The sequence below is a fragment of the Parasteatoda tepidariorum genome, chromosome 2 (assembly GCF_982258835.1).
Source record: "Parasteatoda tepidariorum strain Cologne lab strain chromosome 2, Ptep-v5.0, whole genome shotgun sequence".
Classification (NCBI taxonomy): Eukaryota; Metazoa; Arthropoda; class Arachnida; order Araneae; family Theridiidae; genus Parasteatoda; species Parasteatoda tepidariorum.
Window position 1 is genome coordinate 83,151,178 of NC_141756.1, and position 27,493 is coordinate 83,178,670.

Consider the following 27,493-nt stretch of genomic DNA (forward strand, 5'->3'; position numbering starts at 1 on the left):
AAAAATAAAAAGTATTTTAAAGCTTAATGCCATGATGAACTAATAACTGGATAATAAATTTTAGAGCACAGTTCTTTTAATTTCATTCAGTACATGCAACTTATTTAATTTAGTAAAATGTAATTATGGTTTTCTTTTTTAATTTTTAAAATTAAAATTTTCACATTTTTTGTGTCAAAAACTTTTGGTTTAGCAGAATTAACTAAATTATTAGAATTTATGAAACATATTTTTCAGAATTACAAAAAAGTACAAGCACAATTTTACATCACTCGGAAAATTTTCCACTGCTCTCCCTCTCTGGCGATTTCAATGGTTTTAAACATAATAAATTTAAAAAACATTGGGCATAAGATTCAATTCTTCGCACCACACACTATGTAGGAACAAAACTCATTTTGTTAATTGAAAGAAATTATACAGTCACCAATGTCATACGTGTTGCGTCCCACATAATAATAAAACTCATAATCTTAATAAATTCCACAGTTTCATCACTGATTTTGAAAATAATGAATAAGGGAGTAGGTCGAAAGAAATTACACTGCCAATAAAGTCATAAATGTTGCACCCCACATAATAAAATAACACATAGTCCTGATAAATTTCTGCATAACCCATTTTTAACCCATTCCCACTAACAAGGGAGAGAGGTAAAAGAAATTACATTGTTACGCAAGTCATAAGTGTTGCACTATGCATAAAAATAAAACCCATAGTCCTGATAAATTCCATAGCTGCATAACTGATTGTGAAAATAATGAACAAAGGAGTGGGGTAAAAGAAATTACATCATAAATGTTGCAGCCCTGCATAATGATAAAACCGATAGTCCTGATAAATTCCATTGATGCATCACTGATTCTGAAAATAATGAATAAGGAGTGGTGGAAGATTATAATATGAATACTTTTCTAGGATTAGGTGAAAGTTTAATAAAGTACAAGTTAGAATCAGGCTTTCCAAAGTCCGGAGTCAGAGCGAACATTTCAAAGACTGACGCAAGAGCTCGGAGTTATAATTAATATTTTGTCTATAAAAGAGCACTATTCAAAAATTAAAGATAACACACCTGGAGAGAAGTAATACAGATTTATCGAAAAATTTCAATTCATTTCATTTAAAACTTTAGAAACAACTTTCTATCTGTCAGTAATCGATAGAGAAAAATTGCCATATGAAATTTTCGTATCACTTATCAAATTCATCTTTTTCTATCAAAACTTCAAATATTTTATTCGTAGATTCAGTCGGGTAGGTTTATAAAACATTTGTTCACAATATTTACAAATTATAAAAAGGCCATAAAGTATTTTATAAAAGTTACCGAGAAAAAAAAGTGAATATGTGAGAGGTAATAAAATAGATCAAATGAATAAATGTGAGATACAGAAAGACAAACAAATAACAAATATCAACAAAAAAAAAGGTCACAAAATTTTAAAATAAACAAAAATAATACCAAAATAACTAATACTTCAAATTGTAGGTACACTTTTAAAATTATGGTTGACTTTTTTAATTATCAGTCAAAGATCTCAATTATAAAACTTAATAAAGATAAAAATGAATAAAATCCTTCACATAAAAGGTAGAACAGAAATCAGAAAAATAGGAACAAATTTTGTTAACTGTGAATAGGTTTATGAATGCAATCTGACATCTAAATACTAATTTGTTTTCAGTATATTTTTCCTCATGTCTCCAATTGAGTTTTGTATCTAAAATTCCTTAAATTAAATTACATTATCTGAAATTATGGAATTAAATTACATGTTATGTGTATTTTTATTATTTTTTTTACTCAATTAGACACTTTCCTGTATCAAGAGCACTATCTCAGAAATATGATATATATGTTTTAAAAAAATGTGTCATAAAATTTTAAAAGTGTTCAAGAATTTTATACATATCACAGACATTCCTAACAACGCAAAAATTTAAATATACACATAGTTTTCAAGCGAAACAATTAATTGCTAAATAGCAATGCAGAACCTAAATTATTTTTTTTTTTTATATTTATTCATTTATCAGACAGATCTGATATTTCTTGATCAGAGATTTGAAGATCCTTAAAGTTAAGATCCTCAAATCTTTAACTTTAAAGGTGCACCCACAAATGCTCTTTTTTAAATAAAACACAACAAAAGAAACTCTCCACAATAAAAAAAAATAATAAGGTACAGTATATGAGATTAACAAAACATTTTGGGGAAAAATAAAGATAAGTTTCACTGAAAAATGTTCGACAACATCAATTAAGAAATAGTGAATTATATTCATAAATATACCTTTTAAAAAAGAATTTGTTTAATATATTTAATTGAATATAAAATGCTGTTTTAGTCGCTTATAAAAATTAAGGCATAGACATGGGTGGATTACTTATATAGAGAAGAAATATTTGAGTATTAGTAGTGAATAATAAAACCATGGGTTAAAAAAACAGAGTCCAAAGGTTTGGTATCAAATACTTCTGGAAGATGTAGAAAATCTTATTAATTTCCACCAGCATTTTAAAATCTATCAAAATGAGGTACAACTTATTATACTTGTGTAAAAAGTTTTGTAGCCATGTTAAAAACAAATTTCAGTTAAAAATAGTGAGCAATTCTAGTTTAATACTGATGATGTGCCTCTACAATATTCAAAGAAAATTACAGTTTGTAATTTGTTTTTACTTAAATTTGAATGTAAAAGTCAAATATTTACTCTTAGATTTTAGCTAGTTGCTATGCTACAACACAAACATGTTGTATAATGAGATATTACCACTTAAAAGAAAAAATTTCATTCAAATTTGTCCACTAGGCAATTATAATTTTGTTAGTAATTTTTTTCTTAATTTGCAATTAATTTGTTACAATAAATACTTTATTATTATTAAATTATAATAGTGGCATTAATTTGATAGAAGTAAAAATACTTTTTGACTAAAATTTCAAAAGTATTGATACAATTTAAGGAAGATTTTAAAAAATATTTAACAATTATTTTTAGCAATTACGTAATTACAATATTTAGCAATTGCATAACTATCAAAAACTACAACTAAATGTAATTACTATGAGATTAAGTAAGGACATTGAAAAAGTTTACTAATAATTTGTATTTTGGAAATGCATTATAATAAATATAACCAATAACATAGTTTGATAACTCTGATATGATATTAACGATTTTTATAAATTTAAATATAATTTTTTATAGTTTTCAAACTATAGGCAATTTATTAAAGTGCTTAAAAATATTAAGTCATGGAGAATGTTTAAAACTATTAAACATTTTCACCGAACAGGACTGACTGAAACTAACAGTCTACACAAACGTTTAAAAATATTTGGTGCATAACAACTACAAAACTAACACAAACATAACATTATCAATAATATTTTTGTAACTAATGTTCTACTCTCAACAAAACAACTTGGTTAAAGACATCTAGATTTTTGGACCAAATAATTTGCACTAAGGAACAATGGTTAAAGAAACGGGAGAATGAAATATTTAGGGCATGCCTGCTTGAATAACTAATTATAATCAATGAAATAACTTTTTTTAATTGACAATGATAGTTTTATAAGCTCCATCAGCACAGTTGTTTTCAGATTTAAGCTTGCTAGGTGTCCAATCGCTTTTTAAAGAAAGGTTGAACATCGAGTATGAAGGATCTCCTGTTACTTCTTTTATGACATGCAAGAAGTCTGGCAGACGTTGAATAAACTCCTCCCCTTTAAGTGTTGTGTATGTTTCCAGCAATATCAAGCCATCACACCTTTATCAAGAAAACAAAAGTACAGATATCAAAATTTATGTCGGAAGAAAAATACGGTCGGGCTTCTATTTAACGAACTTTCATTTATTTAGCGATTTTCTTTGAGGAACCGAGAACAGTTTGGAAATTTCTTTGTAGAATAACTTCTAAATAGCAGAGTGAATTTTCTATTTAACGAACTTTTCCTTGCGATCCTTTTTCCCAAAATATTTTAGAACATTTCAATTTGTTAACGCATTTTATGGGGGGAAATGACCTTGAATTGATTTTCGCAGCTACTTAACTTTTAGAGAAAACAGTAAAATCCCTTTTTGTTTGCATTTCATACAGAAATCCATGCCAAAAATCAATTTACAAGAAAGCATGACAGAAATTTCTAAACTATAGAACTATGATATTACAGATCGTACTATTCGTAACAGTTTTGCTAAAGTTGGATTCTTAGTCAATGCGGAGAATTTGGAAAGTGCAGAGGACAAGGATGATATTCCTTTAGAAGAACTTTTTAAAAAAAATACATGGGTACAGCTAAGGGAAAACCATGAAATTAACAATAATGTACTGATCAATGATTTTCTTTTTACTGATTCTGAAGCTGCAACCACAAGACACATCAACTGAATCGTATATTTTGGACAGTGTGAAAAATAAAATCAATACAGCAATAAATTATGAGGAAGACTAAGAAGATGAAAACAGAAATGATGAAGATATCACAAAACCTTCATATGATGAAATGTTAAAATCATTCTAACAATTGGATTGTAGATAATAATTTACAAGATAAAGATGCATTAATTGCTATTTTCATTATGTCTAGTGTTTATAAATTGTTGTGCGTATTGCAAGTATTTTAAATGACGATTTTCTATTTAACGAATTTTCCATATAGCGACTTCATTAAATAGAGGTCTGACTGTATATTTGAATTATCATTTCCTAAATATAGAGGTTTTTTTTATTATTAAAATAACTGTGCCAATTTATGCCACCTTTCTTGATTAGCTTATTGTTTATCCACAAAACAATATCCTTTGGTCAAATATATTATGAGGTGTGCACCAAAGAATAGCGTTCTCAACTTTCACGATTTAAATTACATAATCACGAAATTTTCAGTATGAAAAACAAAGGTGACAGACAGAGATGAAAAAAATATAATTTTTATCAATTTTGATATAAAAACAATTCAGTTTTACTGAATATACTAAGATGACAATGTGAATAAAGAAGTAGTTTGTACGCTGCATTTTGCTCTCTATGTCTAACATTAAGATAATCTTTTTTAATACTATTTTTGAACAACATCTTACATACATTTATACAAAATTTTATTACATTCTTCCAAATGGTATGCAAGCCAGGATACAGTTACTTCAAAATCTCCCAGAACATAATTTAAGTTATAAAATACCTGCAAAATTTATAATACTCAAAAAGAAAATAAAGTTGTTAATTTTGAAGCTAAGAACTTTGTTCTCGTATTAGTGACAATTAAATAGCTGAATATAATGTCACAAGGGTCAAAAAAGGCTATTTATGACAATTAAAAAGACACATTAAAAACAACAAAATCAAATCAACTTAAAATTCAAAGTTGTAAGATCTGTATTTATTCGATAATTTCCCTGAAAACTTCTGCTTCTCAGTTAAAGCTGAAAATAAACGAAACTATCATGATTAAATATAATAAAGCTGATAAATTTAAATAATAAATTTTTTTTCACTATTTTTAAATTTCAAAATTAAATATTTCAAAATCAGGATAGCTTCATATTATTTCAATGAACTAGAAGGTTCTTAATTTCAGATTAGTCTCCAACTTTGGATCAAACCTGTAGATAGCATCCAACTTTAAAAACACTGTTGACTTTAAATATTCAAAATGAAAAAAATGAAAAAATCCAAATTAAAATATCTGATTGCTTGAACATGCCACTGTAAAATATAATGTTGAAATTACATTTATTTCGCTGTGTTACAGAGTTGGCACCTGGTGATTTAAGGTTAGTTAGTTGGTTGAAATGTTTCCTAACTTGGGAGCCGAAAAATTCAAAACTAAGCCTAACATAAGAGTAAAACAAAATAAAAGAAGAAATATCAGTGGGGTGGCTTAGAGTTATGGGACCCACACTTATCAGATTAAAGTAAACCACCAGAGAGTCAGATAATGTGAGAAACTAGTCTTAAAACTCTGCCATTACAAACACTTATCTTTAAGAAGTTTTTCAAATGAATGAATCTGCAAAAAGTAATGTAAAACTTAGTGTCTCTGGGGTTTACCTTTACATAAGCCTATTTTTTGTGATTTCAGATCATAATATATAGGTACAGAACAAAAGATAATTCACTTAAAGTAAATGTAGTAACAAAAAAATGCTAGCTTCATTTTTCTTTTAAAAAAAATTGCGAAAAATGTTTTTTTTACCTAGGATGACAGGGAGATTTGTAAATATCCATCTGCATATACATGTTATTTAGCATGAAACTCCTCCTTTTCTTCAATACCTTATGGTGTCTTACATCTCTCTGAGCTAGCATATTCTAAAATAGGAACACGAAAGAAGTTGATTTTTTAAAAATGTTTAAATAATGTTTAAGTTAGAAACAAAGGTGGTCTATTTATCAGAAATATTTTAATACTACAACAAAATAACTAAGAAAAAGTGACTAACTTCTAAACGCTGTTTAAATTTACTAATTGCAATTTAAAATACTTTTTCCATATTAAAAGTACGAAGTAAATATTATGTTAGAAATAAATAAGGAACTGGATTTTATAAATGGTTTTAACTCATTCAACTGGGAAACCAACTATTATCAGAAACAAAACAATTTTTACAATATTCATTTTTCTTAATTTTATTTTTATTTATTTGTGTTAGGAATTATTGAGAAAAATTCACAGTTATAAATATCAACAATCAATTAGGAGGCTAAATAATTAATAAACAATTGATTTTCATGTTTAAAAATTATTAATTGTCAGAAAATTTACAGTTACATTGAGAGCAATTATGATGCTAATCATCTTTTGATGTAAATTTAGTAAACAATGAGGTGATACACCAAAAATGATTGCTTTAGTTGCTTCAGATATATAAAAAAAAAATAGTCTCCAAAATAGCTTACATCCTCTCATTTATTTTTACAATATTTATATAATTCGAATAATGTCTCTTTTTTTAGACATTTACACTTCAAAAAAATATGTACAACAATAATTTAATTTTAAATGTACAAAAAGCAAAAGGTTTTAGTTCAATCTATTGAACATATCATGCTATACCAAGTTATAAGGTTTTCAGGAAATTCTCAAAAAAAAAAAAAAAAAAAAGAGGAAATATATGAAGAAAAAATTTACATGATATGTGTTATGTAAAATTTACATAACACATAATTTAAAATTTACATAAAAAAAACAACACATTATATGTTATGTAAAATTTCCAATAACAATTTACAATATGTTAACGGAAAATTATGCTATACAACAATTTTCCGATAATTGTAAATAATATTAATAAAAATGCTTTAAACACACAGACATTACACTGATATTTTATAATCTGTGCTTAATTTATCAGTGCAAAAATAACAAAATATTGAATTGGAATTTTGTCAAGAATTATAAACTATAATGTGTTAAATGAAAAATAATTGGAGTATACAATAACTAATGAGCTTATTTTAATGTGTAACGAAATTTATTTCCCATATAATTATTTTTCTTCAAGAATTGCAGAAATTTTTTGGTCAATAATTAACTATTTATTATTTTTTTTCCATAGCTGCAGACCTTTATACATTTTAAGCATTTTTTTTTCATATTTGAAGTGGTAGTAAAATTTATGCATTCTATTCCTTTATTAAATTTATAACTAACTTGAAATGATTTTGATCACCAATACATGTAAATAAACATATATATAAATGCATGATTATCACATTATGGTGTGTTTAAGCTCTTAAATACAAAGTTTATTTCTGTTTAATAGTTATAATTCAATTTTTCTTTTTACTATCAATAAGGAAAATCATTTTTAGAAAGATTATAAGTATATATGATATATATGACATATATATACAGGGATCTGTCAAGGCCAAATTTACTACCATTTAGCGGTACCTTCACGAATTCAACTTCAGGAAAAACGGTAGTTTTGCAAAATACTTTTTCTTAAAATTTTATTTTTTTATCCCGTAAGAAACAATAAATCCATATTTTTACCATGTTTTTGTGTTGATTTTTTAATATAATTTTTAATTTTCTTAAATTATGGCTAAATTTTCACAAAATAGGTACCTCTCAGAAAATCCTAGACAGACCCCTGATATAGTAAGATTATAGGTACATTTGATATATATTAATTTCCACAAAATGTATATTTTATTTTTCTTATAGAGTTCGATTAATGTTAGTTATTTGCAGCTTCAACAACCCAATTTTTAAGCATTTCTAGCAACACAAAAAAAAATCATAAATTGATTTCTTTAGTAGCCAATGGGTAAAAAAGAGATTTTTCACAAGATTGCAAAATAGTCGTTTTAGCCTAATTTTTGGCGAAAATAGTCACAGTTGGGTGCTTTTTTTTTTTTTTTGAAGTTGCCAATAGAAAGGGCCTTAGTAGCAAATTAAAAAAAATACACACAAAAAATAAAATAATTAACAAGATGACTAACAATATAATCTCTGTGGGTAATTTGCCTCTTTAGTTCAATGACCTGATTGGAGTCAGAACGCCTCTGAGTATGCAAATAGCTCCAATTTCCTATGCAAGATAAAAAAGAAAAATTTTATACATTTGAAAATTCAACAGGAAATAGAAATGTGAAATGAAATTATAAACAAAAAAAAATCACCCTTTTGACCACGTTTTCGCAGTCTAGCCTGAACTTTGGGATTTGAAGTAACTAAATAGTGATGCACAACTTCAAAATCCTGGTAACGTGGAAATTCCTAAAAAAGAAAAAAAAGTAAGAATTTTATCTGATTTACAGAAAAATTTAGTTACCAAAAAGTATTTGCAATCAGACTCCCTGTGGCAGAATTGTCGTGACAATGTCACAGAATGTTGGAGTTTTGGAAGAAAGATTTTTCCTTTGGAAAGTAAAAATATTTTGGTCTTCTTTTCTCCAGAATTTTTTTGAAAGATGTTAATTTTTTCTCTCTTTCTGCAGAATTATATTTTAAAGATACCTTTCTCGCACATTGAAATGGAAAGAAATGCTCATGATTTTTCTGTAAATCAGATAAAATTCAGAGGAAATTCCTAAAAAAGAAAAAAAAGTAAGAATTTTATCCGATTTACAGAAAAATTTAGTTACCAAAAAGTATTTGCAATCAGACTCCCTGTGGCAGAATTGTCGTGACAATGTCACAGAATGTTGGAGTTTTGGCAGAAAGATTTTTCCTTTGGAAAGTAAAAATATTTTGGTCTTCTTTTCTCGAGAATTTTTTTGAAAGATGTTAATTTTTTCTCTCTTTCTGCAGAATTATATTTTAAAGATACCTTTCTCGCACATTGAAATGGAAAGAAATGCTCATGATTTTTCTGTTTTCATTCCAGAAAAAAAGAGAAATTCGGAAATGACTAGCTGGCTTCGACTAGAATTTCAAATAAATAATATGGAGAGAAAAAAATCAGAAATCGCGAAAGTTTAAGAGATAGTTCGGTTTAAGAATGATGTTCTTCCTTTCATTTCCTTAAAGAACACCCTATTTTACACACATTAATAAAAAATATGACTGTAAGCAAGGATTTTTTTACTAACTAAGATTTGTGGCAAAAGAATTAATTATTCAATTACATTTGTCGCTTTTTTTAAAAAATTTGAAATGAAATCTTTTTTTTTGTTGGTTAAAATGAGATCTATTCTATATTTCTAACATAATGTTACACATATAAAAATTTTAAAACACACGTTTGAGTTTTTACTTTACAGCTCCTAAATCGTACTGATTCATAAAAATTATTTAAAAAACTATATAGTTTCATTCTGTTCAAGTAGGGCTTTTCTTTTGTAAACGCAATGCTTTTGTTACTTTAAATTAGTAATTGTTATTATTAAAAGTATCTTGCAGAAAGATATTAGGTAAATGGAAGCTTGTCGCAGAAAGCCTGAAAAAATTCAGTCACAGAGATCAAGACCTAGCTTTTTGAAATTTTGTCTAATTTTTATACCCAAAAATATTTAATACGTGAAGAACAGATTAGAAAATAAATTCATTGTGGTTTATCAATAAAAATTCATATAAAATAGATCCTTCATTATCAAAATTCTAACATCCAGTATTTTGGTTACACTAAGAGGTTTGAAAACCATATGAATTAATAATAGAACTATGTGATGAATTATGCAACAAAAATATTACCTCATCTGAAGCTAAATGACTGACTAGGAACTTAAGCTTATGACTATTTGTGGCCAATCTGTCGCTAGTATCAATACCAATTCTTCTACAGACACTCTAAAAAAATTATCGGTGATTATAGTGTTGTACATTCAGATAACAAAAGTTACTAAAACAGCATTTTTTGGAAAACTTATAATTCAAAATACTGATGAATTAAATAGCTCTGGTAATGACACTTAAATTTAAATCATTAACATAACTATAACTAATTTGTACTAAAAATTACAAGAAATAAATATACAGTGAAAAATTTTACTAAATTTCTTTTAGCAGAAAATCAAATATCAGTCAAGCAAAAACTCTGGAAAAAGTCTCTTTTTTTTCAAAAATGTTAACTTAAATGCCTTTATTTTGCTTTATGAAGAATAATGTAATCTTATTTTTAATAACTGTCATAAACAGTCAAATTAATAAAATATTTTATTACATATACTACTATTTTATATATAGTTTTATATTATTAGTTATACACACCAGGTTATTTTATCAAAGAAAATATCAAAAATCGACTAGTCATTAAGGAGAGATCTTTTTAATGAGATTTGATTTATTAAATTAATGAAAAATGATCATTCACGCTTAGAATTTATATTTAATATAAACAGCATGAATTTTTTAAAAAAACAATACTTAAAAAATGAAACAAAAGTGACTATAGCAAAAAACACATAGATGAATGTACATAAAGTTGATGAAATGCACAAATGAAGGGTTGTGGTTCATTCATGTTGTTTTTTGCGTTAGTCTACATCGACATAGCACAAAATTAACCCAATCCTTTGCTGAATAGAAAGTGACAAAAAAAAATTTCATTGATGTTATGAGGATAAGACTAAAAATTATAGTTATTGTAATGCTATAATTTTTGCTACAACACTGCTACATAAATTAATTTTAAAACTTTAACTCAAGCGATTTCAAAAGAAATTAGAATTCATAGCAAATACTGAATGAAATGCTAAAATCTGATATTTACATGCATTAAGTTGTATTGTATTATTTTTAATTTCACTTCAAACTAAGATGTTATTTTATGCTCATAAAAATTTAAATATTATTTATTATACATATTACAAGCCTTAAAAAATTCAAAAAGCATTTTTAGAGTAAAAACACAATTTTTTTAACAAAAACTTTTATGGACTGACAAAGTAAAATAAGAAAGGTATTTTTAATTATATATATATTTTTTAATTATAAGGCACATTCCATAGACAATACAATTTAAATTGTGAAACTGATCTCTCATATCTAATCTCTCCTAAAATATGCATATTTTTAAAACTGCACAATGTGTTGACAAAGTATGAAACAGTTTAAAAAATAAAGTGAAAAAGAGAAGGTGGAGAAAAACATCAAGTATAACAAAGGAAATAAAAAGAGTTTTAAAATGCGATTGAACAAATTTACAAAATAACAGTAGCCATTAAAATTGTAACAAACAGGGATGAGATTAGTCAAAAGGCAAAAAAGCTGAATTTCCACGATTGTAAATTTTACGCAAGCGCAGTCCATTAATAATAAATTCCAGACAGTTTAAGGTAATAAATAATGTGTTGATATACAATTGCGTACTAATCTATTATTATAAAAACGACAACATTGATACCTAACATTTAGTGAAAATAAAAATTACCAATTGAAAAAATAAAGCTGGAAATTATATTTTTCCTCAGTTCACATAAGAGACAATTATTACTTGAAAAACTACTTGGTTTAGCAAATTAAAACTACTGAGAATATACATTAATATTTCATTTCTTTTAATAAATACTGTTATGTGATTTATAGCAAATATATCAGTAATATTACTTTTTAAATTATATTGGGGGAAAAAAACTTTAACAATGGACCAAATCATTATGTTCATGTTATAGTCTAACCTAACTACAGCCCTTTGAAACATATCAATAACAGTGAAGTAGAAATATATAGTAACTCCTTAACATACAAAAATTGGTATTTTAGTTTGAAAAATTACATGACAATCAGCAACTGTTTAGATAATTGTTTTTTATTTGATAAGAATTTTGCATTTTATAGCATAAATAACAGCAATTATAAATAAAATTTTGATGATGAGTTAATTAACTCTTTTTCCAACAAAAAAAAAAATTTAAATTGAATCCCTTTTTAAGTTATTGCTTTTGTTTCCTATATCTTTTATGTTTGCTATATTTAGTCGTTAGTCCATTTTCAAACATCTCGTGACAAATCCTATTTTTTCTTCTTTGCAAGCACAGAATGTAAGTATTGCCCCCCTTCCAGTTTCTCTGATGTTGTAACACTTACATATACATACTAATAATCGTCGTTAGAAAAACAGTCACCTTTATAGTAACTAATTTTTTTTAAAAATTTACTTCTTACAAGAATCGCGAGAGTTGATCTTAAAATTGCGTGAATATGAATAACAATTACGGATTTTGAAATTACGTGAATATGAAACTAGATATATGATTTTGAAAATGAGAAAATACAAACTGGGATATAGAATTTTTAGAACGCGTAAATACAAATCCCGATTCATAATTTTTAGATCGCGTAAATACGAATCATGATGCGTAATTTTTAGATCGCATAAATAAGAATTATGATGCATAATTTTTAGAATGCGTGTGCGAATCCCAATGCCTTATTTTAAAATCACGTATAAATGAAAATCAATGTTTGATATTATAAACAGCATGAGCAAATCAAGACATTGAATTTTAAACTTGCGTGAATACGAATCGCTTCATAGGTTTTTAAAAAGGCGTAAATACGAATCACAACGTACAATATTCAAATCGCGTGAATAAGAATCTCAACACGCAAATATGAAAAGCTATGTTTGATATTAAAATCGTGTGAATAAGAATCGAGATATTGGCAGATTCCAGGCTTGGGACCTCTAAAAGGCTTGTCAGAAACAGCGTCGTTTGAACTACAAAAATCGGATCTATCTGGAGGGCGGGTAAAAAATTCGGAAAATCTTACCCGCTGTGAGTAAAAGGGGAGAAAATAGCTAAAATAAGTAAAAATGAGAAAGGATTGGTAGTTATGTAGTTTGAATTTTCTGTTTCTCTTTGAAAACGGGTGAATTTTCTGAAAAAGCGGAATACTTATAAAAAAAAGTGAAATTTTTAGAAAAATCTGAATTTTTGATAAAAAAGCTGAAATTCAAGAGATAAAAGTGAAAAAAGCGGAAATCAGCTAAAAAGCGGAAAAATCTCATCCCTGAACAAATAAATAATGAATAGAAAGATCAGAAATTGCAATATAAAACAAGAAACCTACAGTTTTCAAACAAAGAAACAACAAAAGTTGAAACATAATCAGTAAAAATATAAAACATTCAAATCAGACAAAACATAGGAAATTTGATACATAATCAGTAAAAACATAAGCCATTTGAAACAACCAATAACAGAACATGACATTTCAAAATAAACTAAATGTTTGAAATAAAGCAAATGTCTGGCATATAGATCTGATTTACCTGAATTGAAAAACATTATTATTTTGATGGTAATAGATATTTTAAAGACTGCTGTGATTTAGAAGTAACAGTCTTGTTACCTTTTTTTTATTAATTTGCAAATACAAACACTCATGAGTTTTCTAAGATAAGTCCATGTTCATAAGGTGGCCCTTTAAAAGCCATAATTTACCATGTAAATTGGCTACATATTATAATATCAGTGATGAAATACAAAACAATGAAAATTAATGCTCAAATATGAATATCTACTCACAGATATCAATCGTCTTAGTTTAGTGTCAAAATCAGTTGAATTATCAATAACATCAATATATGGATGCCCAACCCATGCCTAAAAGTAAAAAAATTAAGGATTAATCTTAGAATAATCAATACACTCATACAGTTTTACTCAATTATCAACAGTTACCTCGGCTGCTCTTGAATCTCTAACTCTAGCTAGTTCAATACCTTCAGTACGACAGCTGTTATCTTCCAGATTATAAAATTCTTCAGCTCCATCAGCAGCTGTAATCTAAAAAATAAAATAAAAATTCAAGTATTTAATTCGTAAGCCTTTGTAGAATTATTTAAGAAGCAGCTTGGGGAAACTTAAAGTACGATTTAGAAGTTCAAGATTTAGTAAGAAAGAAATTTCGAAGTTTTAGATTTAGTAAGAAAAAAATTTCAAAGTTTTAGATTCCCTGTAGCAGGGCTAGAAAACCACCCGTCCTCAGCAGTCAAAAATTCCCCGCGGACAACAAATTTCTTGAATCTGACGTCCGCATGGACAGCCATTTTCCCGTTAATGTTCGTGATGCATTTTCAATTTTTGTTATCTTACAAGAGTCTAGCACCTCACTTCTAAAATGACCCTCTAATCTCGAAATACAGCAACATACTGTGTATGGTGGAATTGATGTTTTCTCTGTCGGTGAGTACTGCAGCGGTTTAAAGGGGCTTTTCAGCAATAAACTTACAAAAAAAAACACATTACGTACTGGTCTTAAACAAGAAGCATTAAACGCAATCATGAACATCTACCTAAATGGAAAACCCCTTTCAGATGTCTGTGCAGAAACCTCTGTAAATCATTGGCTTGATTGTGGAACTGGCAAACCTCATATTTGATTCATTTAAAAAAACGCAGTACCCTCGAATAAATTGACATTCCAGATAACTTGACCTTTGTCATTTAAATTATTTCATAAAAGAAATACTAAGTTACTATTAGTTGCCTAGTATTTCTTTTATTACTGTATAATGTAATCCTAGTATTTGTAATCCTAGTAACTACTAATTCATTGTGCAATTTATATAAATGTTTGAATAAAATAAGAGAAAATTATATTTTTATTTATTTAGAAGATACGGGTTAGTTTCAAAGGAGGACGGGTACATTGTTGGACAAGCCGTCCTCGGGGACGGGCAAAATTTCTGAGTTTTTTCGAGCCCTGCCCTGTAGGATTTAATTTGGCTCAAGCACATTTAGCTTTTAAAGTGTCATTTGTCACATGAAAGCAGGCTTAATTCATAATATTATTAAAGGCATAATATTTAACAATTAAATTTAATTTTAAATTACTTTGCAATGTATCATCATCAACATTGCTAAATTGTTAAAATAAATAATGCAACACAATATTGCGCTAGTAGAAAAAACTTATTTAATAAAGATGATAAGAACAAGAATATGAGCCGAAGTAGAAGATTTAGCACAAAGTGTACAATACAAAAAATTTAAAATAAATAAATAAATAAAATAGAATTTATTGTTTGTTTTTTTAAAATTATGCCGGCCATCGTCTTCTCAGATATAAGGTGTCTTGCAGTCCAATACAATAGTGAAGTAGCTCCAGAAGATGAGAGGGAGAATTTATTATAAATCTCTCAAATTTAATTCTTATATGAAAATGTATTTCAAAAAATACATTTGCATGATAAATATATACTTTGTTAAAAAAAAAATGAAAGTGACATCTTTATCTTTAATGAAGAAAAAAAAAGAATCATTTTAATTAATATAAAGGAAATATCTGCAGATTTTTCAAGGAAAATCTTCAGTGGCGTAGTAATTGTTAAAAAGTGAAACAGATGACAATTTAAAACTTTTACTGAAAGATTTATATTTGTTAAGGAATAGCGATTGCCAAAATAGCAATTGGTAAATCACACGGACTTATATATTGATTGAAATTGACTTTAATTGTTGTCTATTTGTTATTTTTATTGAATAAAGATGTTTTAATATGTTTACCTTAAAGACCTATTATTCGGAAAAATCTATTTCCCGGTCTTGCCAAAGTCCCGACGATTCCGGATATGGGACTTTCCACTATATACAATTTTAATAAAGAACTCAAATAAGAATAAAGTTCTACAATAATAAGCAAGACAATAAGACAAAATACAAATTATAAATCAATATACAAATACTTTGAAGAAATAAAAGACAATTTCATATATTTCTTTACAAATGCATAAAGATAAATCTTATCTTACCAAATGAGTAACTTGATTGTATCGGTTATCTCTTAACTGTACAGCATTCCAACCGTTTGCAGAGAGCATCTTTTCCCACACTTCTTTAGGTATAACTTTAAAAGAATACTTTGATAAATATATGAAACACACATTGGAAAAGATATAAGTGTTACAAATAAACTAGTTAAAAAATTAATTGAATAAATTTAAGCCATTTCTTTTTAATATCATTAAAAAGTGAATCTAACTAAATCATATTATTTAGGGCAAAAATGTTAAGAATGAGTTATTTTTGAGCTATGTATAAATTATTTTGGGGGGAAAGTACTCAAAAATCACTTATACTAAGTCACTTTGCAAACTACATATTTTTTAGACCTAAGAATTTTGTGATAAAATACAAATACAATCAACAACAAAAAAAAATTTTTAAATATTTTTTGATTTAATGATTGAATTTTCACACACTAAAACCAGGGATGAGAGCAGTCAGAAAGTAAAAAAGAGGAAATCCAAAAATGAATATATATATAACTTTTATAATTACTCAGATATTTTTTAAATTATGATTTTTGGAAGCATTTAGGAGAAAAAGTCTTTTTTTCTTCATTTGGAAAAGAAAACATTGTTCGAAAAAATATCTCTCTAATTTAGTTATATAGAAAATATTGTAATATATCATGAAAAAACTTATATCTTCTAATGATATATTGCAATTTTAAGAATCCTGATATCGCCCAGTACTAGTATCACCCAGTAAGAAACTAACATAGAAAAACTTTGAGAAGCTAGAAGTGCACCTGGCCAATGAAAAAGAAAATTTATAAAACTATTAAATTCAGCACTGCTACGAACAAGAATTTTTTTACTTACTTATCAAAATCTAGCTATACACATAATACTAGCAAATCCAGCTATACATACAGTAAATTCATCTTTAAATCGAATGGATGTTTGTTACTAGTTATCAATTCAGTTCAAAACTAAGCACTTACATTATTTACAATTCATAGAAAGGTAACTTATGTTCCACAAAAAATGCATTATGCGGAATACAAATTTCCTGATACTCATATTCCAATAATGAATTTATTTCAATCTTTTCATCCATTTATCATGTTTTCTTTTCTTTTTTTAAAATTTTTTTTCCTTTGTTTAAAACAGCTCTTTCAAGCCATTTTCATAAACAAAGGCGTAGCCAATTTATTCAACAAAAAATAAGCACTTTTCAAGCACTCAAAAAATATTTTTAAGCACTTTAAAAAAATATAATTAGGCAGGGTTGGAAAGTTTTGGACAATTGATGGTTTTATCAGGGGCAGATTAAGCGTACGCGGAGCCCTAGGCCATTCAAATTTTTGGGTCCCTTAGATTCCATTTTTATCTCATATATTTTTTATTTATTCAAATATAAAAGTATTTATATATCCTTATTTTCATTTAAGAAAACATATGTAAAATAAATAATAATAAATTAAATTTTACTTTACATAATTAAATTAGAACTAAAAAATAATCATAACATTTTGAAAAAACATTGTTTTTCCTAATTTTTTTAAATTTATTGTAAAAAAAAATCCATTTTATGGGGCCCCAGGCCATGGCCTAATTGGTAATCCGGCCCTGGGTTTTATCTTGTTTTAACCGCCATGTCAAAAATCATGAAATTTTGAATCATGTGAAACGAATGGTGTTTTCATTCGCTACGGACTGAGAATGCGCTGAAATAGATTGGGGTTGAATTAATTGTGAAAACGTTGAATAGAACAATGTGAACTGTGTCTTTTTGCATAATTTGAAGCAAAAATCAACATAGTAAAGGAAAAATCTCATTTTGAAAAAGGGAAAATTAAGCACTTTTTAAAAACACCCAATGAAAAAAGCACTTTCAAGGGCATTCATTAACGCGCCAATTAACACCTTTAATGGAGGCATAAAAAACGTATCCTTAGAGAAAAAAAAATAATGACAGGTCACTCCATCGCTTCAAAGATGGCATTTTGGATTTTATTCTATTTGCAGTTGCACAATCTCTTTCAAAAGTGGCTGCAGTCATTGGCACTGTTAGAGCAACAGCAATTAATTTACTAAATTCAGAACAAATTAAAAGGGTGTGTGTAACTCACTCTACTTTCATTGGTTTATTTCCTAGGGATTATTTTTTTCATAAGGAGTAAAAAAAAACAAATTTTTTAAAAGGAGTATTTTTAAACCCAGTAAAAATTTTTCAAGGAGTAGAAATCAAATCCTAAGTGTGAATTACACATTTATATGTGTATTGGTAAACTCTAATGGGCGGGTATTAGTACTGGAATAAATATCATTTTTTTTCCATAGATAACAAAAAAATATAATGTCAAACTTTAATGCAAGCAATTTAATGAATTATAGAGAACGTTAATGAAAAAATAAAAGAGAAAAAAAGTTTATGGCTAATGGAAATAAATTAATCATAGAGAAGATTAAAGTTATATAATTACAAGCAGCTGCATCCATAGTGCCTCGGTCACATATTACCAAGCAGTTTCGATCGCATGTCTCTGCTAAGGAAAAATATGTTTCTTCCATTGCCATCATAGTTTTCAGCAAATTTTCTTGAAATTTTTCAGCTTTAAAAAGAAATTTTTAGAAATTAGAGGATTGAAATATTTTAAAGTATCTATTAAACTTAAGTTATATATTCAAACTACAGCAGTGCAATGAATACCTTTTCATAAATATCTATTTTTCTAAAATATCAAAAATGAGTTAAAACTACAAAACATACACACAAAAAAATTACATATTATGTTCAAACTACAATTTCATAAAACTTTTCAAATAAAAATTAAGAAAAAATAAATAAAATTTGGATAAAATAGCAATGTATAATTATGTTAAGCACAAATATGTAAAATATACACAAATAAAACAAGAAGTATAATAAGCATGCTATATTATTAAATCACCTGGTGTAAGTCTGAATTTAGAACTTTTTTTAGAACATTTTTCAGTTCTAACTAAAAAATAAAAATAGATTACAAATAAAGTTAAATACTACAAAATGCAATGTCAAAAGTGTGAAAATAAAAATAATCAAGAACAATAGCCACTAAAAAAATAAACAAAAGCAAAGTAAAAAGTAAAGGAAAAAGCCACAAAACATATTAAAAACAGAATAGAAATTAGCGAAATGGTTAGACAATATTTAAAGCATACCCTCACTGGGAGTTAAATCTGGAAAACGTACACCCCCACTGGAAAAGAGCAAGAATTCTTAGAAGTGAAATAGAACAAATATGCTTTTTAACATACAATAAACAAATATGCTTTTTAAGAGATACAGTAAACAAATATACTTTTTAAGATACAGTAAACAAATATACTTTTTAAGATACAGTAAACAAATATACTTTTTAAGAGATACAATAAACAAATATACTTTTTAAGAGATACAATAAACAAACATGGTTCTTGATAGAATATCTACCCATTTTTGACTGAAAAATGATTCTAAAGCTTATGTTTATGTTAGCTCTAATGTCTTAATTTTAAAAAAAAATTTGGCGACTGCTTGTTGCAAACAAAATTGTACACCAGTATTACACAGAGAATATTACTAATATGTTTTAAAATAAAGAACTGGTATGAAATTACAATAGAAATTGTATGTACGTCAGTAATATGTTAATTTATACTAAACCACAAAATTAATCACTTTAAATAAATAAAATTAGTAGAAATAATTTAATGTAGAATAAGCGAGTTTCAATTACTATTTGTAACATACAGAGTTGAGTAATAAATGCTTTGTCTAGAAAAGTGTCAGCACCAAATTTTTTGCAACATCAGTCGGAAATAGGGAACTATTAAGTTAAAAACAAGAATTAAACAATACTAATCTTATACAATTTAAGTAAAGAAATCATATATTCTTTCCCGAGACTACCACCAAAGATAATAATTTTACTTAATACTTTGTCTGAAGTATAATTGAAGTTAAATTTAAATTATAAATATATATTTGTATGAAAATATAGTTAAATTACACAAAAATACTTATGACTAAAAGAAACACCTTAATGCAACAGTTGTAGTTACTTTAGCTCTATAAAAAAAATTTCTCTTTTCGAATATTTCTTATGCATGATAAAAAAATTTTATCAAAGTTTTGTTTTTATAAAAATTTAACCTATTGAACTACAACATTTCTCCCACATTAAAAGAAAATTTTAGCCACTTTTTTTGTATAAAGATAATTACTAGTTAGCAAAATTAATTTAAGTTGGGCCTATCAAAATCAAAACAAAAATTTTTGAACAAGCATTGGTGTTTTAATTAAAAAGTCAACAAATCAATTTAAATCATAAATTAATAACAATTTTCTTTTTCATATACACTAAAACTTCTAACCTTTGAATTTGGTACCATTTACAATTAATGTTTCATGGAACTGTATTTAGCAGTTAAATTATAATCCCAAACCTTTCAAAAAACTAAACATTTTCTAAATGAAGTAATTGTGTGGGATTGGACTGGATCTTGAACAATTTATATCAAATTATCACTCAGAATTAGTGAGGGAAACAATTTAGTAAGGAGTTAATATAAATAGTATAATTAGCTTTGTAATAAGGAAGGATGGTATTAACGACTGTCAATACGTTGCTTAACTATTTTTATAGAGACATAAGATTCTAAAAAAGCTACTTTTAGGGTAAAATTGTGCCTTTCAAAACAGAAACAAATATTCAAAGGCTCATGAAGAGTTATTTTTCTTGAATACAGAATAAAAAAAATTGAGTAATTAAAAAAATATAGTTTGTCATGAGTGCAATAAGAACATCATTTAATTTTTGCATTTTCATAAAGATACCCTAAGAATTTTTTTAAATCTAAAATCCTGACAATTTTGTTAAAAAAATTTCTCATGAAGTGTAAAGAAAACTATTTTATAACATTAATATTATAATCTTCTATTATATATATGATTTTAAAATGTTTTTTTAAACTACAATATTTAATTTTTCTTGATTAAATTTATGAATTATTCCCTCCTTTCCCCTGTGAATCATTCAAGATAGAAGAAGCCAACAATGTAAGCTGCTATGGGCATCCATCAATAAGAAGCTTTACCCGTATAATTAGAAAGAATCTACTAATAAAGAGACAGAATCAAGAAATACATCAAAAAGTTAAATTATTTTTAAATTTTTTCAGTGTTAAAATTTCAGTTTCAAAAATGGCGAAAAATGAACAATTATGCAGTATTACTTTTGTATTTCAGACAATAGAGGAATTTACCTGGAAAAAATAGTAAGATATTTTTATTTCCTACGCATTTATGTTTTCTGGGGTGTTGAACATGAATCTGCATTTTACGACCAAAAATTTTTTTAAAAAATATTTTTTGCAGGAAAAATCCTTATTATTTTTTTTTAAATATAACTCTTTTTGATTTAAGAAAGAAAATTTCTGATGGCTATGACAGCTAGAAAAAATTTCCTATAAATTTTATACCTACTATGCCCCTAAAGCAATAAATCAAAGAATTATGAATATGAGAATAATGACTGCGACAATAGAATGCCTCTCACACTGATTCAATTGACAAAAGTAATTAATAAAAGTTTGGAATTTTATAAAAATTCTTTTGTGGGATCTAGTAACCCTCCAGAATTTTAGTATTTCCACCCAATAGAGAAAACTCACCTTCTACTAATAATCATAATTTTCCTTAAGCGTTCTTAAAAAGATACTTTTTAATGTCTCTTCCATTTTTTAATTTCCCCCAACAAAACCAGCAGACTCATCGGCATCATAAAAGAGCTGAAGGACCTCCTCACACAATGATGCAGTCCTCAGAAAAAATTTACTCGTGAAATGTGGATTCATTTTTAACACTCCACAAGAAACATAAATACACAAAAAATAGAAAGTCACACTAAATTTTCCAGGTAACATACATTTTTTAGCTTTATTGCCTGGACTGTTAGACATTAAAAAAATTCAATAATAATAACATTATACTAAAACAAGTTTTAAAAACTTACTTTAATAAGACAGTTGCAGCCTCCGGCACTCGATACACCTGAAATATTTAAAATTATTAATTCATTTTTTATTACTCTCGTAGCCAAAATTACAAATTAAAATAACCAAAAATATTGATACAGTACATACAATTCATGCAATTGTGATAATAAATTAATTAAATGTTACAAAGGAAATCATAATGGTTAATCAGCTTTCACGTAAAATGCATTGAACAGGGTGCATAGTCAGATAATTCAACAAAAGATAAGCATCTTTTAAGTATTTTTTAAGCACTCAAAAAATATTTTTAATCACTTTCCAAAAAAAAAAAATAATAATCATAATTAGGATCTGTGCAGTAATAAAAACTATTTTTTCCTATCGTTTAAAGTTCTTAATTTATAAACATAGAATTCAAAAACATTTTCAAAGACTTTACATAATTATGATAAAATAACTAGTTTCTGATAAATATTGCAGAAAAAAGTGCGAAAATCGCGCTTTTTTTGTAATTTAGAACGACAATTGATACAGCAAAGAAAAAATCTCTTTTTTAAAAGATAGAAAATTAAGTCCTTTTTACAAACCTTGAATGAAAAAAAGAATTTATCTATAAAATATACTGAAGCTTTCAAGATTTGTCGAATGAACTTTAGAGCAGCAATTATTAATTGATAAATAATGTGATCAGTGTTTTCACTACAGCGCGAGAATCTTGCATACTCGCATTAAAAAATTATTATCGCGAGAAATTCGCGCATTCTATAAACCAATCTCAAAATTCGTGAATTTCTTGCATTTTGAAAAAAAAATTCTCATTGCACCATTTAGAATGAAATTCGTTTCACTTTCCTTACTGGATCTTTCATTATTTTCAACATCTGCCCCATTATCTAGCTTCCCTATTTACCAGTATTGTTCAGAACCGTTAAGAACAACAGAACACCATCCCTCGGAACCTCTTTCAGAACGCATTTCTCTGTAACCACGTGTTTACCGTAGGTAAGGTTTCTCCATGTAAGAAGTTCAAATTTTTTGCGTATTAATTAAGATGGACAAATACCTTGTAAAGGCAATATCTTCTACTCCGAAACGGACAAATGAAAATGAAACAAATGTGGGTAGAAACGATCAAAACGAAACAAACACGCATTTGAGCAACTTAATGAGAATAACTGATGAAAAAGTAGATGTAGAACATTTTCCATATGATGATGCAAAAAAAGTACTCAATGCTTTAAAAATTAGAAGATGTTACAAATGTATTATAATTAAAGAAATGATTTTTAAGTCTGTTTTTTTTTTTTTTTTTTTTTTTAAATTTTTAGAGATCTTACTTAATTTTTTGAAATCTCACCCTTTTTTTTGAGAAAGGGTGAGAAATTCTCACCCATTTTTTTTCTGCGATGAAAACACTGGTGATGATATACCTAAATGAAAGTATCTTGAAAATTACAAAAAATACATGTAAATTAAAAAAATAATCTTCTAAATTTCATGGATGCTTTCAGTAAAATGACTTTAAATTCACAGAAATAATAACAATGCAATTTATTGGTCAATGTATGTAGCTATGAATATGCCGATCTAATTGTACAATTAACATATCTCTTCATCTCTTTAAAGTACATAAATAAAACACATTTAATTATGTTTAAATTATCTATAGGTTACCAATAAAACAGACATTAAACATAGATTCATTTTATACAAATTTTACAGTAAGATGAAGGGAAAAAGGCTATTGATATAAAAAGATACAAAAATTTAAAATTAAATGTGACACTTGTAACAATTCTTCACCTTCCATCCAAGATTTTCAAAAAAAGTACATAGCCTAGCCTGGCCAGTTGTTTTGCCACTACAAGGTCCTAAAATACATAATTAAGAAAATATTACTAAATACTGCATAGTATATACAAATAATAATATTCCTAAAAAAATGAACACCTTGATTAATTAACATAAATAATAAATTATTAAAAGGCTCTTACAAATAAAAGCTTTATTGCAATAGATTCTCGAGTTTACAAACAATTAAAACAACATAGCTACACTTTTTAATGCAAGAATAATATAACATCTACTATATATTCTGGTATATAAGTTGACTTTTCCAAAACACAAACATTTTATGAAAATCAGGGTGTTAACTTATAAATCGGTAATAAAGTTGAACATTCATTGATAGCAGGGGTGATTGTAAGCCCAAGTCAAAATTCCGGAAAAATTCTTGAGTAAAAAAAAAGTTTAAATCGAATAATTCGAAAAAAAATTTAACAAGGCTTTTTTCCTTTTTCTCAATATTTCTTAGTTTACTTAAAATATATTTAAAATTTTACACATATTTTTGAAAGACCTGGAGAAGTAATTGAAGTTTACAAATATGTCTTTCGTTCTTGAGTTTATAATTATAATAACTATTTACTGATAAAAAATGAATATTAATCTTGAATATAAGCTTATAAAGTATCCGGCTCTCCCATACAAATAAATAAAACAAACTGTGTTTTTAAGTTCCACCTTTGAAAATTTGATTTCCGGAAACTTTTGTGATCAACGACTTTTTTTAACGTCTAAACCTTCGATCTCTGGAAACTTCCGGATCATAGTTAGCGAAAAATCCGGAAATCCGGACTTTTTCCGGAGCACAATCAGCCCTGTTGATAGTGAAATATTGATGCATCAAAAACAATGAGATAGATATAAATAACTCTGTATAAATGTACCCCTTCCAAAAACTATTTTTAATACATTACATACACTTTGTCTTAATCACTTTGTATTTAAGTACATATAGAGAGCTCAATTTTGTATTATTTGTACAGATAGAGAGTTCAGTTTTGTATTATTTGTACATATAGAGGTTTTATTTTAGAAACAATTTGAAGAAAAGGAACAAAATTAAAAATAAGAAAAGTTACGTAAATTTATTAAAATAGTTCAAAAAATGTAAAACAGTGAAATTTTTTAAAACACACCATAAAGCTACACATTTAAATATTCCAGAACATCATATGTCTTGAATTCAATAACATTAGCAGTTTTACTCCTAGGGAAAACTCTGTGAAATACAAACTATGTTGAAGATATTTTTGTATCTGTACCTGTTTGCACCTAACTAGCAAAAAAGATTTTTTTTAAAAATTGAAGTTGGCTAAGGGGCAACTATGAATATCACATTTTGAATTAGTCAGTTTCTGAGTTGTTTTTTTTTATTTAATAGTGAACCACTGTCCAGAAGTTGCTGAAACTTGGCGTTAATTTTGGCATAGATATTGAATGCATTACGCAAATTTTCCCACCAGAACTGCTGTTCGCGAAACATTTGTCACCATCTCAGAACATTTTTTTACTATTACTAAAAAAGGAATAAAAACTAATCTGCCTCTTCAAAGAAAGCTTGCCTTTTTCATTTTAAAATTAAACATTCAGATTCATATTTAAACATCTTTAAAATTAAATGTTGAGATTCGTACTCGCGTGATATTAAAATCACACATTGAGATTCATATTCATACAATTTAATTAAATAAAATCTGGCAACAATATTTTTATTAAAATAATGTTTCCTACAGAAACTTTTTTTCTCACTTAAATTTCAGAAATTTTTTCAATTACTAAAAAAGTGTTTTGCATATAACATTTTGGACTTCTATTTTCAGCTTTTTTTAGTATTTCACCAAACTCATCCCTGTGATATCAATCAATACTATAAAAATTATACATTTTTAAAAAAATCAGTCATTTTCAAACTATTTTAGCCAAAATGGGAAGTCAACAAAAGATTGAAAATAACGGTTACAAGACTTAATCAATGAGTACAGAAAGTTTAATTGAGATTTTGTGTTTCGTTTGTTTGAGATGTTGAGAAAGTTTTTTCATTTTATCTTAACTCTGCTTCCCACTGTGGTATAAAAAGAAAAGTTCGTTTCTATACCTATATTAATTTCAGTAAGAATAAAAAAGAATTATCGCACAGCTCAATAACATATGGGTTTTAATTTGTCTAAGTTTGTTAGCATACATTATAACAAATGTTCATCATTACAATTTGATGAAATTAATTTTTGTATCAATGTAATATAAAATAGATAATCTAGAGTGAATATTCTGTTTTTTCTTTCTCACAGATTCAATTTTTTTTTTATTTAACTCTTTCTACTAAGTAACAAATAATAGTATCAATACCCTTCTTCAAAATAGAGGTAAAATAATAGCTAAATGTATCGATAGTCATTAATATTTATTCCCTCCTGAAGGCCAAACTATGGGTAGATTTCCGTAGTGAGCCAAGTCTTGGATACTTCCACAGTGGCCCACAAAAAACTTTGGGAAAAAGAAAAGAAAAAAAAAACACAGGCAATCAATTTGAAGGGTATAAGTCATAGCCTTATAAGTCATACACCTGACGTAGTATAAGTTGTATGTATTTTTTTAATAAAATTTACTAGTTTAAAATCCATTTGGTGCCTTGGCGATTTGTGATCGATTGTGGTATATGCCACAATAAATCACAAAATGGAAATATTCCACAACTACTGTTGACACTAGTGATGCCTCATTATCTACGTTAACAGATACTTAATATACTATAACTAAGGTAAATGTCAGTTTTTATAGCTCTCGAAACACAATATTATAGTATCTACCCAAGTCATCTGCTGTAACCTTAAGACACTACAACAGATATATTAGGCGATTATCTTAATTGGTACAAGCACATTAAATAAATGTAGTTCGACTCTAAGAAAACAACAATGCAGGTTTAAAATTAACAGTTGAAAAATACAAAATCGCATAACCTTGTAATTTAATATCTTCATTTACATTCTAACCTTAAACTTCATAAGATACAGAGATAGCTGAAAAAATATATTTAACACTATTGAATTAAAAGAATACCAATAACAATTGGAAATTGAAAACATTAGTGAAAATGAAAACCCCTATGTGCACAAAACCCTTATGTGATTAATGATGTAAAGAAAACAATAAAATATATGCTACAGTTAAATAATATGAATAAATAGCAATTAAAAGAGTGATACACATCTCTTTTGAACATTTGTTTAATTCAGTTTACACAGATAAAGAAAATGCTCGATATAAAAAATGGAAGGTCTTTAATTGTAGTACCTCCAGTTAAGACTAGCCGATACACCGTTTTTTCTTTCTTTTCCGGATCAAGTGTCATTATCAAATGATTGTTGAGTCGATACTATACATTTATTTATTAACACCCTTAGTTTTGTAATATTTTAGTGCTCATTTGTTTATGCAGAAACGTGTTTATGTTCGCGCAAAATAATATTCCGGTTATGTTGCAGTTAAG

At 26.9% G+C, this 27,493-nt stretch overlaps 1 protein-coding gene across 2 annotated transcripts; it reads right to left on the reverse strand.

The window, feature by feature from the left end:
* Window positions 1-1,785: 1,785 nt before the first annotated feature.
* On the reverse strand, window positions 1,786-27,484 carry Ttd14 (TRPL translocation defect 14). Of its 2 annotated transcripts, XM_043043724.3 has the most exons (14): window positions 27,298-27,484; window positions 23,962-24,029; window positions 22,176-22,213; window positions 19,342-19,379; window positions 19,092-19,142; window positions 18,624-18,752; window positions 16,162-16,256; window positions 14,090-14,194; window positions 13,934-14,011; window positions 10,155-10,250; window positions 8,642-8,738; window positions 8,462-8,550; window positions 6,207-6,322; window positions 1,786-3,778 (listed from the first exon to the last, which is right to left on the reverse strand). In XM_043043724.3, the coding sequence occupies exons 1-14, from the start codon at window positions 27,353-27,355 to the stop codon at window positions 3,562-3,564; spliced, it is 1,275 nt and encodes a 424-aa protein (XP_042899658.1). In that variant the 5' UTR covers window positions 27,356-27,484; the 3' UTR covers window positions 1,786-3,561. The 2 variants fall into 2 exon arrangements, with proteins under 2 accessions (XP_042899658.1, XP_042899659.1); XM_043043725.3 differs by lacking the exon at window positions 19,092-19,142 and having other exon boundaries at window positions 27,298-27,483.
* Between the last annotated feature and the right edge of the window lie 9 nt (window positions 27,485-27,493).

Excerpts from the sequence above, each read along its gene's own strand:
- Ttd14 (XM_043043724.3), bottom strand. The coding sequence starts at position 27,355 with ATGACACTTGATCCGGAAAAGAAAGAAAAAACGGTGTATCGGCTAGTC. Across the intron at positions 24,030-27,297 it reads TCGGCTAGTCTTAACTGGAG|GACCTTGTAGTGGCAAAACA; the intron begins GTACTACAATTA and ends TATGTATTTTAG. Across the intron at positions 14,012-14,089 it reads GAGATTCAAGAGCAGCCGAG|GCATGGGTTGGGCATCCATA; the intron begins GTAACTGTTGAT and ends TTTTACTTTTAG.